Source organism: Tupaia chinensis, unplaced genomic scaffold, assembly GCF_000334495.1.
Source record: "Tupaia chinensis unplaced genomic scaffold, TupChi_1.0 Scaffold000037_20, whole genome shotgun sequence".
Taxonomy (NCBI): Eukaryota; Metazoa; Chordata; class Mammalia; order Scandentia; family Tupaiidae; genus Tupaia; species Tupaia belangeri.
In genome coordinates, this window is record NW_006159479.1 from 2,300,070 (window position 1) to 2,315,654 (window position 15,585).

Consider the following 15,585-nt stretch of genomic DNA (forward strand, 5'->3'; position numbering starts at 1 on the left):
TTTTTTTTTTTTTTTTTTTTTTTTTTTTTTTTTTTTTTTTTTTTTTGAGGCATTTTTGCTATAGGGTGAGTGCACTTGCCAGAAAGACAGAGAGAGATAGAAAGCGAGAAATCAACCCCCAGGGGGAATGGTCACGCCGCAATCCCTTCTCCTCCATTCTCCTCTCAGGATCTTGGGCATGTACGCACACATGCCTAGTGTGAATTTAAGCCACTGGGTCCGGGACTCGAATCCTGGTCGACTACATGGGAGTCCAGTGATGTAGCCATTATATCATCTACTGGTCCCAGCACGTTTATTTTCAGATGGAGGGAAAGCATAAGGTTTTGAATTTCTACTCCATCACTTCACAGAGCTAGGTATACTTGAGTGTGCAACTTCCAGCAAATGAATCCTAAGTAAGAGCTATTTCTATTTTTATTATGTTTAAGACCGTGTCCTGCCATAAGCAAGTTCGTGTGTAGAGTTGTTCTGTTCTCAGAAGAGATTCAGCTTGAGCTGCTACACAGCTGAGAAGACTGAAGCCCAAGACTGGATTCACCATGATTGGCGAGGTGTTGGATGATGGCGTCTGTGATAACAGGTTCCATCTTGATGTGTGGCCATGGCTGTAAAGACCAGTGGAAAATCACTCTGAGATGCTGTGCATATGGACAGAGCAGTCTGGTTTTCTTACTCAGTTTGTCTTGCTTTGTGACTCTATCCTTCAAAGTGACTGTAGGATTAAAACTTTTCTTTTTTTTTTTTTAAGAGGTTTTCGTTATAGGGCGTGTGCGCTCGTCAGCAAGCCAGAGAGAGACATAGAGACAGAAAGCGAGGAATCACCCCCCAGGGGGGATGGTCATGCCACAATCCCTTCTCCTCCATTCTCCTCTCGGGATCTTGGGCTAGGATTAAAACTTTTTTAAAAATACTTATTTTATTTAACTTAATTAATTAATTTTATTTGACCAGAGGGGTACAGAGAGAGAGAGAAAGTGAAAAAGTAAGCCATCATGTCCGGGACTCGAACAGTGTTTGGCCATATGGGAGCCCAGCACCCTTAACCACCATGCCACCTGTGGCCCCAAGATTAAAACTTTTACTCAGAAGACTCTGTTGTATTCCCTGGCATGCGGCATCTGGTATACCCAGAGCTACTGTTTCTGTAGCTGTGCAAGAAAGCACCGTTAAGGCTTCTTCCCCCTTCCCTGGAAAGCATCACTGTTGGGAGAGGGCCCTGGTGTTGTAGGTTCTTCCCATAATCCCAAACATTGGGGCTTTCTGTAGTTTGACTCCAAATGTGAGACAGTCATTATGTTTTTGGACCTTCCTCCTGTGACTGGAGCCATGTAACACATAGTTTATAAATGACACTAGTGAAAGGGCTACAAGCCTGTTGCGTGGTTTAGCAGGTCTGGGTCTTGCAGTCACTCAGGTGGAGACTTAGCCACAGTCCAGGGAGCCCCTGAACACCAGCTGGTGCTATTTGATATTCTGCTTGCTCCATATTTTGTCAGCTGCCCAGAGAAGGTGTTCTCGCCCTGACAGAGTGCATAAAATTATCAAACTGGAAAACTTGCTGCTCAGAGTGTGGTCCAGAGACAACCTCAGCAGCATAGTCACCCCAGAGCTTGTCAGAATGCAGAATCCCAGGTTCTGCCCCAGACTTTGGAGTTAAGTGCATTGTGCCTACTTAAAGTTTGAGGAACCGTGAGCTAGCCCACCTCCCCGTGAAGCAAGATTGCTCTTAAAACATCTCTGATCTATGTGGCTTATCTAAATTTCTTACATTTTGATTCTCACTTTTTTCTTTTGCTTTCTTAATTGTCAAAGAGCAAGCAGACAAGCTATAGGGAGAGAGAGAAACAGAAGGAGAGGAGGGAGAAAGCCCCCCACAGTGAGACATGATCTTGCTGCAATTCCTTCTCTTCCATTTCTCCATCCTACTGGGATTTGAGGCACACATACATACACACATGTTCATCAAGTTTTTCAAGCCACTGGAGCCGGGATTTGAACCCTATGGGATCTGGTTCCCTCAACCACTAAATTAAAAACTGTGCTTATAGGGCTAGCCCTAAATTTTAACTTTTCATGGTATAATCTATAAGCTTTAGGATCTATATAGCCTAAATGAGAAAAAATTTCAGTCAATAAATATACTAACTATCTTATTGGTAATTGAAAAGAGAAAAATGTACTCCATCACTAAGACTGGTTTATTGGGGTGTATTCCCCATGGAGCAAACTAGAGCCATTTGTTTTGAGTTTTTCTGAGAAGCAGGTGCAACCTTACCTGCAGAACCACAGAAGTAGCCAAAGAAACCTCTGAGATGAATGAAACTATTGAAGCTGAAAGTACGAGTACAGTTAGATGTTGAAGATACAGAGTCTATATATTCAGGATCCTCTGAATCGGAGCCTGAAAAGCTAGACAGTATTACTATTTCACAGTTGATAAGAAAAAAGCAATAACCAAAGATAAGCATCAAGAAATCAAAGGATGAAGACAATATACCACACAGAAGATTTCTTTGATGCTTTGCTACCCTGGCATCCACTTCCAAAATAATACAGTGTAGTCCTCTGGCTTCAAAGATAAGTTTTAATTGTGTGACTTCAACTACACAGAGAGTGTCAATTTCTATTCAGGATATGAAAGAAAAATGGAGGCAAACATCTCATGATGGCATTTTTTCCAGGAAGCTGAAGTGATACGTCAGGGTTGTCAGGCCCCTAAGAGAAGGAACAAAAATAAGTAGCTGTCACCACACCTACCCTTGATGTGCCTGGCACTTTTCTCCTTTTTAGAATAATTTTCATTACCCAAATGATAATATTATTTCTACAATAATGCATAGCCATTGCAGAAAATTCAGAAAATACAAATCAGCGAAACGGTGAAAAGTCAGAATCCTGTCATCCAGAAACAGTTTTTAATTTAGTATCTGCATTCATAAATTTTTTCTGAGCATCTATATTCCTGTTATATATGCACATATATATATATGTATATATATGTATATATATATATGTATTTATCTTTATAGTATATAGATAGGAATATATATGTATATATATATATGTATTTATCTTTTTTGTATATAGATAGGTAGATGTATATATAATTACTAAAAATGATATTGTTTTATAGTCTCCCTCACTAACTATATTGTGAACATCTTTATATTTCTTTTTTTTTTTCCTTAGAGGTTTTTGCTATAGGGCGTGTGCGCTCGCCAGAAAGACAGAGAGAGACAGAGAGACAGAAAGCGAGAAATTACCCACCCAGGGGGGATGGCCACGCTGCAATCCCTTCTCCTCCATTCTCCTCTCGGGATCTTGGGCACACATGGACACGCACCCAGCGTGAGTTTAAGTCACCGGGTCCAGGACTCAAACTGTGGTAGACTACATGGGAGTCCAGTGACATAGCTATTATGCTAACTGCTGGTCCCAGAACATCTTTATATTTCAATCAACTTACTCCTACCGTCTGTGACTATCTGCACAGCATCTCCTTGTATTTCTGCACTGTACTTTATGCACCAGTGCCCTAGAGTTGGTCCTATAGGGTGTGTTAACTTTTTCACTATTACAGACGGCATTGCCAAGGCCATCTTTATGCACAGTCTTCATTCTTAGAATAAACTCCTGCAAGTGAAATTGCTGTTACAAAATGTGTAACTTTTAAAGCTTCTGATTCCTGATTACTGGGTTATTCTCCAAAAGTATAATACAATATAACTTCTCTCTCTCATTGGTGAGAATGCTAAGGTCACATAAAACATGGTGATTGTATGTACAGTAGAGAAGAGATAGATAGGTAGACGATAGAGAGAGAGAGAGATAGATGATAGATTAGAGAGAGAGAGATGATAGATATTTTAAATGATGATAATGAGCAACGTTTTCTACAGAGTAGATTATATATAGGGAGAAACTCAGGTTTTGGAGACCTGCAAGTAGCAGTATTTTTTATTTTTCTCATTCAAAATACGGTATTGAAAAATAGGTCATGACTTTCCCGAGGACCTAATGTGTGAGAGGCCCAGGGTTCCACAATGAACAAATCCTTGGAACAGGATTAGGCTAATATCCTCCTTTTGTTTCTTCTGTTTCATTTTGTTTTGGTAAAAGACAGGATGAATTATGACCACACACCTTGTTTCTACGCCTTTCTGTGTCATCTCAAATCTATAAAATTTCAGAGACCTTGACTCTCTCAAGATGAAATGGCAAGCTCAGAATGCAGTTTTGATGAACCAGCAGTTAGCGTAATGGCTATGTCGCTGGACTCCCATGTAGTCAACCGTGGTTCGCATCCCAGACCTGGTGACTTAAAACTCACGCTGGGCGCGTGTGTGTGCGTGCCCAAGATCCCAAGAGGAGAAGGGAGGAGAAGGGATTGGGGCGTGGCCATCCCCCCTGGGGGGGGGATTTCTCACTTTCTATCTCTCTGTCTCTCTGGCTGTCTGGCGAGTGTACATGCCCTATAGCAAAAAAAACTCTCAAAAAAAAAAAAGAATGCAATTTTGAAAGAATTGAAATTACTGAGTAGAGGAATGGGTTCTGTGTGAAATTTTATGGTCTCTTCAGGCATTTCAACCCTTGAATTTTTATACCGAAGGGGCCTTCGTGCATCATTGAAAAGGGACACAGGTGTGCATCAGACCCTTGTTACCTTCCCCTACACTTCCCTTATGGCCCTTCATGAACAGCTGGAGATGTTTAACATTTCTAACTGCAGTTATCCTCCTTGGGCTAATTATGTGTCAGCCTCCTTGGTATCTCTGAATTCATGTCACGCTATGTTGGGATTTAAAGTGCCTTTGTCATTATTGTATGGCTAGTCTAGCTTTTACTTCCCCCTCCTCTTTCTATCAGGAAAGTATGAGGGGATCTTCAGAACGTTAATAGAAAATACATATTATAGAAAAACCTGGGACCAGCAGTTATCGTAATGGCTATGTCGCTGGACTCCCATGTAGTTGACCGCAGTTCGCATCCCGGACCAGGTGGCTTAAAACTCACGCCGGGCGCGTGTGTGTGCGTGCCCAAGATCGCCAGAGGAGAAGGAGAAGAAGGGATTGTGGCTTGGCCCTCCTCCCCGGGGGGGGATTTCTCGCGTTCTGTTTCTCTGTCTCTCTCTCTGTCTGGCAAGCACAGGCACCCTATAGCAAAAACCTCTCCAAAAAAAAAGAAAAACCACATCAATTAAAAATAAAATAGTTGTGCCACAAAATTTGTACCGTAATTCAATTTTTCCACCAACTTTTTGAGGTCCCCTTGTATGGTATACAGTGATGGACCTGAGTGAAACTTAGAAATATATTCAAAGTAAACTGTACATCCCATTTTCAAGTGAAAAAGAAAAAAAGAAAAAAAGAATTCAAGGTGTCTAACGTGTCTGCTTTACTTCCTATCTTACTTCACTCTTCACAGCGTCCTGGTTACAGAATGAGTTCATTCTGTCTGAATACGAACCAGACATCCAGTTCCCTGACAGTTTCTGCAACAGATGATGGAAATTGAGAGCACAGTCAAATAATGGTACCCCTAGAAGTATGAGAGGGCCTAAGGAGCAGGAAGACTCCTCATTGTTCTCCTTTGCCAATGAAAGTACAAGTTTGGCTTAACCATTTCAGCCAATATTCAGTTTTTCAATTACAAGAAAGTTTTGTGGATTTGGAAGAGAAGAGAACCTTGTTATCCAAATTATGAGTGTAGTTTGGATTCTCTATATTAAAAACCCTACATGTCCCATACGCTCTGCTAACATCAGCTGCATTCGGAGGCTGGCGGTAGGACCAACCTTGCCACTTTCACAATCCAAACTTGCAGCCTTACCTTGTCAAAATCATAAAATAACTAAGAAATTTCAAAGTTGGAAGTGGCATAGTGGTTAAGGTCCTGGACTCCCACATGGTCAACCATGGTTTGAGTCCTGGACCCTGCAGCTTGAAACTCACACTGAACACATGTGCTTGCATGCCCCAACTCCCAAGGAGAATGAAGGAGAAGGGATTGTGGCATGACCATCCCCCCAGGGGTTGCTTCTCACTTTCTGTCTCTGTCTCTCTAGTAAGCACATGTACCCTATAACAAAATTCTCTGAAAAAAAAAAAATAAAAAACAAGCAAAAGTTGAAGATTTTATCTTAAGCTTTCAATTTTTCATTAATTAGAAGGTCCAAAACACTGGCTTAACAATATAATAAAAAAAGAGATTGAGACAGGTTACTCATTCCATTCCAGATGAATACACTCTCCAGGGAGGAATTTAGAAGCCATTTTCAGAAGATGATTGTTTCTGGCATTCTGGGAAAATTATGCAGCTCAATGAAGGAAGGGTTACTCTGTGAATCTTGTGTTCCTAGTCACTCTGAAGCCTTTTTCCCTCCTGCTGTCTGACCTGATCTATAGTCACAGAGGCAGCCTATGCCCTGGGCTTGTCTTTGTATCTGACCGACCCTCTCACCTGAGTTTCCTGCCACTGAGTCTTGTGGGTCTAGTTGGCAGTCCAATGTGGAGTCCAGAGCTATTCATCGTCACAGAGTGGGGCTTTACAAATGCAAATAAGCACTTTATTCAACTTCATGTGTGTGAGATTATAGGGTCTCAAGCCAGGCTCCAGGGCTAGATTCCCTAAACCACACAGCCTGCAGCAGCTAAAGGTGCCTTGTTTAGACTCTCTTAGCCTCCTGGGGGCTGGTGGGGTGCTAAAGTATTGGCAGTCATTTTGGCTCTGGAATGGTACTTGGCAGTTTTTTCAGCTGATTGCAAATGGTTACAGCTGCTGCCTTGGAAACCTCTTATTATACCCGCATTGAACATGTGTTTGTTCAGTGAAGTGTCCAGGGCACTTAACTACCCAGCTTCATCTTACGTATGTTTTGTTTCTTGTCTGTCTCTCCCACTAGATTATAAGCTCTATGAAGGCAGAGACTTGGTTTTATTCCACTGTATCCTACAATGCTTGGCCCGTAGTAGGTGATTAATAAATACTCCATGGTGCACAGACAGGAGAACATTGCTGCTTGATTCTGGAGCCACGTGGGTGATCCAGGTTCAGATACAGGGTTAGCTTGTATCAACATGGTTCACATGCGTATGAACCAGGATGGCTAGGAGGTTGGGGGGGGCGGGGCATCACAGGATGGCAAGACTCTGTCAAAGATATCTGTCTGTCTGTCTGTCTCTCCCTCTCAATCAAATAACTTTGAAAAATCAAAGATAAATGGATCCAGCAGATGGCATGGAGGTTAAGGCATTGAATCTCACATGGTCAACTCCATGGTTCAAGTCCTGAGCTCGATGGCTTGAAAATCACACCAGACATGTGTGTGTGCATGCCCAAAATCCCAAGAGGAGAATGGAAGAGAAGGGATTGCAGTGTGGCCATCCCCCCACGAGGTGATTTCTCACTTTCCTTTTCTCTCTGTCTGTCTTTCTCTGGCAACCACTTGCACTCTCTAGCAAAACTTAAAAAAAAAAAAAAAGATAAACATTCCTTGATTTAAATATAACTGCAACTGAATTGTTAATTGTCAATGACAAATTGTGAATGATATCGAGCGTTACTTGAAGGTTCTAGAAAGGGGTATCTAAGCTTGTTGGATCCTGAGATGTGTCTGGGTAGTCCCTTTGAAGTAAGAGATCTGGACCTTTAACTAGATATGCCCACCATCAGGAAGTAGGTTCTTGTGGACACACAGTTTGCATGTCTGGGGGGCAGGGGGAGAAGGTACCAGCAGTGGGACACTGTGTAGGGACGGTTAGTGTAAGGCCCTAGGCTGCAGAGCGTGGCAGTGAGGGGTCCTAAGGCAGGCAGCATTGAGATCTGAAATCGTCATTGGCAATCTAACATCCGGAAGGCTGTCCCCAGGCAGAAGGAGCTCAGTGCTCTCACTCACTTCTATGAGACTCAAGCTTAGGATGCCCGTCCAGGTGAAATGGCCAGTTTATTCACAGCTTGCTCACACACCTGCCCACATTGGCTGAGGAGCTAAGCCATGACTTCAGAGCTCCAGCCAAGCAGGTAAAGATTTGGGACAAAGAAACCAACAGGATGATTATAAAGATGACGGACTTGGGAAGTAAGGAGCACAGATTTGGGGTTCAAAGAGCCCTTCTCTTCTCTAGCCAATGACCTGAGCAAGTTAGCTAATATTTCACCTTTAAAATGGGGAGAATGTATCTGTATCATAGATTAACTAAGATGTATGTAAAGCTTTTAGGACAGCGTCTGGTGAATAACAGGCACTTAATAAGTTGTTGCTATTGTCTAACTTGTTTTTCTGTTAAATATAAGTGGGTCAAAAAGGATATACAGGAGAGGTGAAATATTAGGAAAAACTGGTAACAAATGCCCAGGCTAATAGTGTACTTTTTGCCTCCTAAAAAGCTGAACTTAACGTTGTGTTTGTTTTATGTTAGCCAAGGAGGGTCTAATAGTCTATAATCACATGAGAAAGGAGCTCCCTTTTCCTTTTGGGAAGCACAGACAGCCTTTGAAAGCCTTGTTAAATATGTGAACAACTGCCATCCTCTAACCAGCCTTGGAAAGTCCATCCCACTGCCTGGTTCGGTTTTAGTCTGTGCTTGGCGCTGACGGAACAGGTGCTCTCTGAGTTCCTTTGAGAAGGCGTGTAATAGATACGATAAAGGCAGGCATACCCCACAGTTGTGGCGTCTCTGCTTCTCCAGGGAGGCTTTTCATGGCAATTAATTATTCATGTTTCCTCTCCTTCCCCTCAAATACTTGGTTTCCTATCCAGCTCCACGGACGCTGATGTGTGTGTGTGTGTGTGTGTGTGTGTGTGTGTGTGTGTGTAACCCTAGCCCCCGGTGACAGTTTGGAACTGCAGCCTGTGGTTCTTGGAGCCCCTGGTGCTTATAAGGGTCACATGCAGTGGGCTAGCATACTAGTAGTGGCCAGAGCATACTAATGCCACTGCTCATTGTCCTTAGCTCCCTGGGGGCAGACCTTTAGCCACTTACATCTCCCTGGCTCAAGAGGTGCAAAGACATGCTGAGGTCGGGGCCTATCTTCCTTGCATACTTGCTTCCAGCTGCCACCAGAGCTGCCAGGTGAACTAGTGCTTGGTCTAGTGCCTTTCGGGCCACACCCCTGCTCAGAGCCCCGCATCTGCCCTTTTGCAGAGCTGTAAACATTCACTCATCCATGCAGGCTTCAGCGTGGCCTTTGTTCCTACTCTCTGGGAAGTCTTTGTGTACCTGGTAGAGGCAGTGCAAGACTGAGCACCTGACGACTCTGCTGGGGAGACTCAGAGGTGCCCCCTGACCCTCACCCCCAGCCTCTCATGCTGCTTCAGCTCTGTCCGGGTCCTGCTCTGTTTTTCATTCACAAGCATACCCACCTTTAAGCCAAGCTGCTTGAACTGCCTTCCAGGGCAGTGCTGGGCGGTAAAGGCCAGGGCGTGTGCCAGCAGGAGGCAGTTTCTGGCTTATTCTTTCTCAGTGACCCAGAGCCAGGGGAAAAACATGTAAATGGGACATGTAAGCTATTGGCTGCTGGCCAGGAAGGCAGAAGGAGGCGGGAGAACAGGGGAGAGGGGAAAGCCCCAGCGCTGTGGCCAGAAATGGATAAGGGCACAGCCAGCCATGCCGCTGGGAAATGGATACAGAGGAGAGGGCGGGGCAATGGCGTCCACGAACCTCAGACATGGAATTAGAGCTCAGCCTTTCACTCTGCGTGCCCTTGGCAGGTTACCTCACCTCTCTGTGCCTTGATTTCCTATCTCTAAAATGTGGATAATAATAGCTCCTCCGTCTGGAGTTGCTGTGACGATTAAATGAGTACATACATGTAGAACCCCAGAAAGTAAGCTAACATGTCACCCCATGTACTTGGCCGCATGCACGCCTGTGGATGGAGTCTCAAGAACTTGAAGGACCACCTGGCTGCTCTCACAGCTAATCCTTGTGTCCTGTTTTTCTTTTCACAGAAATCATCTTAAATTTCTCAGGTAAATTTCTTTATCCCCAGATTGTTCAAAGCCTTTCTGCCCTTTTCCATGTCTACTGAGCATTCATTGATGTTTAGCAGTCACATGACTCCACTGTTGGGAGTTTTAGGCAGCATAGAAAAGTGGGATATGTGTGTTAGGTGATTGTGGTGTCTTCTCCCACTATTACTGGAGTTACTGACCGGTGGAAAATGTATTTGGTTTGCGTCTTTGCTCCTTTTGTGTCAACTCCATTTCTGCTAACCATGGTGTTCATGTCCCACGAAATGGAAAGAAGCCAGGCAGGCAGAAAGAGCAAGCAAAGAAAAGGGCCAGAAAAATCCATGAAACCCAATTATCTTCTAAGCCATCATAATGAATTTTCATAATTCAAATTAGTGTGGGGGCACACAATTATCAGGTAACTGCATAGAAGTAGTAGAAATATGATCTTATAGTAACCGATCCAGCCTTAAATTCAACCTTCACCTCAGTAACACAAAGGTCTGCCTTCTTCCTAGAAGTCATTTGGGCATCTCAAGGCAAGTGGCCAAAGCAGAACTCTTCATTTTCCCCTGTAAACCTTCTCTCCCTTCTCTATTTCCTGTCTCAGCTGAACATCACTTCAGAACATTTGCTCGAGCCAGAAACATCGAGATATACTCCTCTCCTTTTCCTACTCCCTACCCGTCCAGGCCTGTGGGGTCTAAGACCTATCACATGTGCCTCTAAAATCCATGCCTCTTCTATAGCATACCTACGGATTCTGCCTACGTCTGTAAGTATCTCTGGGTAACAACCACTCCCAGACATAGTGGCTTAAACAACAGTCATTTACTCTTGCCCATGTTTAAGAGCCATATGACTTTGGTGTCTGAGGGTTGCTTGATTCAGGCTGGACTCAGCTAGGTGGCTCTGCTGCATGTGTGTCTTATCATCCTGGGACCAGTGGTTTAGCCCGCGCATGTTCTTCTCATGGAAGTGTCAGAATCACAAGGGAGCAAGCCAAGCACCTGTCACTGTTCTCTTTCTACTGACCAAAGCTAGGCATATGGTCTAATCCAAAGTTAAAAGGGTGAAGAAGATACTTCACCTATTTAGTGGAGGAGCCTCAAAGTCACATAATAGAGAACAAGGATACAGAAGGATGAAGAACTAGGACCAGTACCGCGCACCCTGTCACTGCCAAGTCACTGCTCTCTTGTCTGATTGTCTTCTAACTCTTTACTTTGACTATAGTCAACCTCTCTCGAACTTGATCCTGACATCCCTTCATTAAACCTTCCTTTGTCCCTTATCAGCTCTCAAATTGAGCTGAAGTTCCATACAATGTGGCTCCAATCCATTTTTCCAATTGCATCTGTTGCCATGTTTTATAATTAGTCACCACCCTCTTCCAAATGTGCTTGTTTTTCTGCACAATTCGAGTGCCTTCGTAAACAGTCTTTCTCTTCCTACAGTAAACTCCCCTGCATTCAAGAGTTATGGTAAGTGAGATGCCATTTATTCTTCTCATGGTATCTCCTCCAGGAAGCCTTCTCAGAAGTACTCAGGAGAAAAAGTTGCTCCTTCGTCATGTGGTAGTAAATCGCACATACCTTGTGCTCATATTTAACTCATACAAACTTGGGAATATATGCTCAGCTGGAGACAGGGAAGGAAAGAGAAAGGAATCGTCTAACTAATTCCACCCACCATTCTACTCTGTGATCATAGGAGAACTGAGACTTGACTCTGCTTTTACCTTAATCATCAGCAGGTTCCAGAGGCCTCTCAAGCTCCCTAAAGCCTGTCACAGAGTGAAGGCCATTGACATCATTTTCTGAGTGGGAGAGAGTGGGTCTCGTATGTAAAGAAACAGATTATTCTTTTATACACAGACACGCAGTAAGTCAGTTATTTCATCTGGTGTTCAGCCAAAACATCTATGTGGTTGTGTTGTCTTGCTGCAGGACAGTACCACTCAGCACTTTTTTTCTTTTAAAAATTAAAGGAGCTTGAAACAAGCAGATGGCATAATGGTTATGTTGTTGGACTCCTATGTAGTCAACTGCGGTTTGACTACCTGACCTGGAGGCTTAAAACTCAGACCGGGTGTATGTGCATGCATGCCCGCCTGCCCAAGATCCCGAGAAGAGAATGAAGGAGAAGGGATTGCAGCATGACCATCCTGCCCAATAGCAAAAAGCTTTCTAAAAAATGAAGGGGGAAAAAAAAAGAAATTCAAGGGGCTTTCAAGGAGCTTTCAGTGGTAATATTGCCTATAGGTAATATTACTTCATAGTAGATTTAGATTCTAACCACCTCTTCTCACACAAAATGCTACCCTATTGTATTCCCTATAGGAATATATCAAATTCAATTTTTTATTTTTTATGTCTGTCTCTCAACTAAATCATGAAGTTCTCTGTTGCGGCTTAATAGTTCTTCTGAGGGCTGCTGTCTGTGGTTGTGTAAGTCCTGCACCGTGTGACTCTAAGGGAACACTGTTCATTCCAGTGTCTATAAATGGACTCTCATTGTTGTCAGTGGTGCCAGCTTCTTTGTCTCCCCAGTGCCTGGTACATAGTGATGGCTCAGGAATCCAAGGTGTTAATAAACAAGGAAGAGAACAGGAACAAACTGAACTATTTTCAAGTGAGCTGTCTCAGAGTTGGGGTGAAAATTTAGACAGGTTTTGATCCATGAATTAAAACCATGTTATTGTAGGTACAAATAGTGAAGCGGACCTGTAAGCCCATTTGGAATGTCTCATTTATCTACCACAAAAAAATGACCTTTTATCCTGTGAACTGATTCAAGTTATGATTCTTAAAAAATACCACACTTCTAGACTGCAACTGTAAACATGACCTCTTTAAGCTAACACCGTTGGTGGACATTGTGAGACATAATCTAGACCTGGCTACACAGGTGTGAATTCTAGATGAATCTAGCCACCCAAATCTTAATTGGCCTAAAGATTCTTGGTTTCCTCTGCGTCAGTCATAAAACTTATATAAATGCAAATAGAGACCTATCTTTTAAAAGAGCAGAGCTTTTATCTGGTATAATTATTGAGCAAGAAATACACCGGTGTCTCGGTCCATTATTGTGTTGCTATCAGAAATACCAAAGGCCATGAATTGTAAAAATATGGGCTTAATAACTCACAATTCTGGTGGCTGGAAAGTCCAAGGACATCACACAATGGCGGAAGGCAGAACTTTTAGTAGCCCGTGATCTGTACTGTGGCTTTTACTCTGCCTTCCTACTAATATACCCACTATAACTCAGTCATACATGACCCTCCCTGATGGCATTTTGACACCCAAAGCCCTCAACCTGGGACACCATGAAGGAATTAAGCTTTCGCTTAATACTTTTATAATGTTTGGGTGTCAGGAAAATCATATGCATTTTTGCATAGAAAAAAAATGTCATGACTTTTCCAACATCCCAATATAATAGATACAATCAAATCCCAATACATGAATGTATGAATTTCTGAGGAACATTCCATCACCACCCACTAAGACCAAATTCCAAAACATGAAACTTTGAAAACAAACCATGATCCAAACCATCCCAGCCAGTGTGGCCAACAAACTATGTAATCCCATGGGAAAGTGTTGTCAAGTTAAACAGCCAGCTTCACACTTGAAACTCTACACTTTCAGGTGTTCTTCCAGAGGACATAGGGATAGTAACTGACCCATCCAGGATGTGTGGACTTCTGGGTAATTGTGTTCTAGCAAGAGGCTCAGTAGGCAGCCTCACCTGCTGCTTTTGCCATGCTTCTCCCAACACATAGCCTCAGCCTCAGTAAGCTCCCACAGCAGGAGCACTGCACCTTCCCTTGGTCTCCAGCAGTAAGATGACCACCAGGCCCACCCAACATGGGTAGGTTGTCAGGTTGCCTCATCAGCCAGGGCTTGACCTGTCCACTAGAATAAGTTCTAGGAGGGAGCACATGTCTTTTTTCCCCACTGTATGCTTCCCTCCTTGCTCAGTGCCAGGTATCCAGGAGGGAGCCCATACCTGTCTACTAAATGAATGAACCAAAGAAACCAATGAGATAAGCAAACAGGAGGAGCAGCGGCACAGGGAGTATTTATGGCTAAGGTCCTGCAGCTGTTTCAGGAAATACAAAAGGCCTGCACGTGGTGCTTCAGCATCTTCTCTAATGAGCCTGTTTCCCGTTCCAGATCAGTAGGGACTTGACTTTCTATGTGTCTCTTGTCTAATAGACGAATTGAAAGTCAGAAGTTCCCTGTACCACTCAACCTCATGAATGCATGACCAAGGTTTCCCTAACACTGTCCAGCTTGGGAATGGTTCCTAGTAATACTCCTCTCAGTTCTTTGACTGCTAAGGTACTGCCCTGGTAGTTTGTGCAGGTAAACTTGAGAAAATCACATCTGTCAGAATTCAGTTTATCTTTCTGCCATACCTGTCATCACTGGACACCTTAAGAAATGGTCACAATTGTCTTCATTCATTGATTCATTTTTGTGCTCCCAGGTGAGCTTTCTGTGGAAGAAGCACAGGACCCTTTCCTGGTTAGCATCCACATCATCGCCGACCCAGGGGAGTCCCAGCCGCTGCAGGAGGCCATCGACAAAGTCTTAGCGTGGATTCACCCAGACCTCCCATTGTTCCGCGTGTCAGAGCGGCGGGCTTGCAGGCGGCGGCGGAAGCCCCCCAAGGGCGCGCAGCCTGCGTTGGCGGTGGTGCTGTTCCTGCAGGAGGAGTACGGCGAGGAGCAGATCCTGCAGCTGCACCGCACGCTGCAGAGGCTGCCCTGGCGCCACCACCACACCGAGCGTGTGCACGGCCGCTTCCTGCCCTACCTGCCCTGCAGTCAGGACTTCTTCACGCTGGCCCCGGGGACCCCGCTGTGGGCCATCCGGCCTGTGCACTACGGCAAGGAAATCGTGCGCTTCACCATCTACTGTCGGCACGATAACTATGCGGACAGCCTCAGGTTCTATGAGCTGATTCTGCGGCGGAGTCCCAACCAGAGGAAGACAGACTTCTGCATCTTCCCCATTTTCTCCAATCTGGATGTGGACATCCAGTTCTCCCTGAAAAGACTGCCCAGTGACCAGAGTCCAGTGCCCTCCGACTCCTCCGTGCTGGAGTTCAGAGTCAAGGACATCGGCGAGCTCGTCCCTCTCTTGCCTAACCCCTGCAGTCCTATCAGCGAGGGGCGCTGGCAGACTGAGGACCACGACGGGAACAAGATCCTGCTGCAGGTACCCGGGGGACGTCTGTCTGTCTCTCTGTCTCCCCATCGGTGGAGAGCACAAAGAAGCAAGTCGGTTGGCTCTGGTAGAAACCTTAGTTGTACCTGTTACAGAGCAATGAGTTAGGAAAAAGGAGAGATCAGTGACCTCTGCCCTATTCTCCCTCGACTGAGCTAAGGTGTCTGTACTCGATCTAAACAAAAGAGGAGGCATGAAAGAATCTTTCCACTCGTTCTCTTTTAAGACTTTTCAGGTTTGGGGCCGACAAGTGGCATGATGGTTAAAGGCGCTGGACTCCCACATGGCCGACCACGGTTCAAGTCTCAGACCTGGTGGCTTGCTTCCTCACTTCCTCTCTCTCTGTCTCTCTCTGGTCAAACTGAAAAATAACAATGATAATAATAA

At 44.3% G+C, this 15,585-nt stretch overlaps 1 protein-coding gene across 1 annotated transcript in view; it reads left to right on the plus strand.

Annotated features, from left to right (window-relative positions):
* The window catches only part of FAM124A (family with sequence similarity 124 member A), a 78,577-nt gene that overhangs the window by 22,140 nt on the left and 40,852 nt on the right, over positions 1 to 15,585 (plus strand). Inside the window, exon 3 of the mRNA XM_006140524.2 lies at positions 14,456 to 15,189. Within this exon, the coding sequence (XP_006140586.1) occupies positions 14,456 to 15,189 (734 nt within the window). The remainder of the gene's footprint in view (positions 1 to 14,455; positions 15,190 to 15,585) is intronic.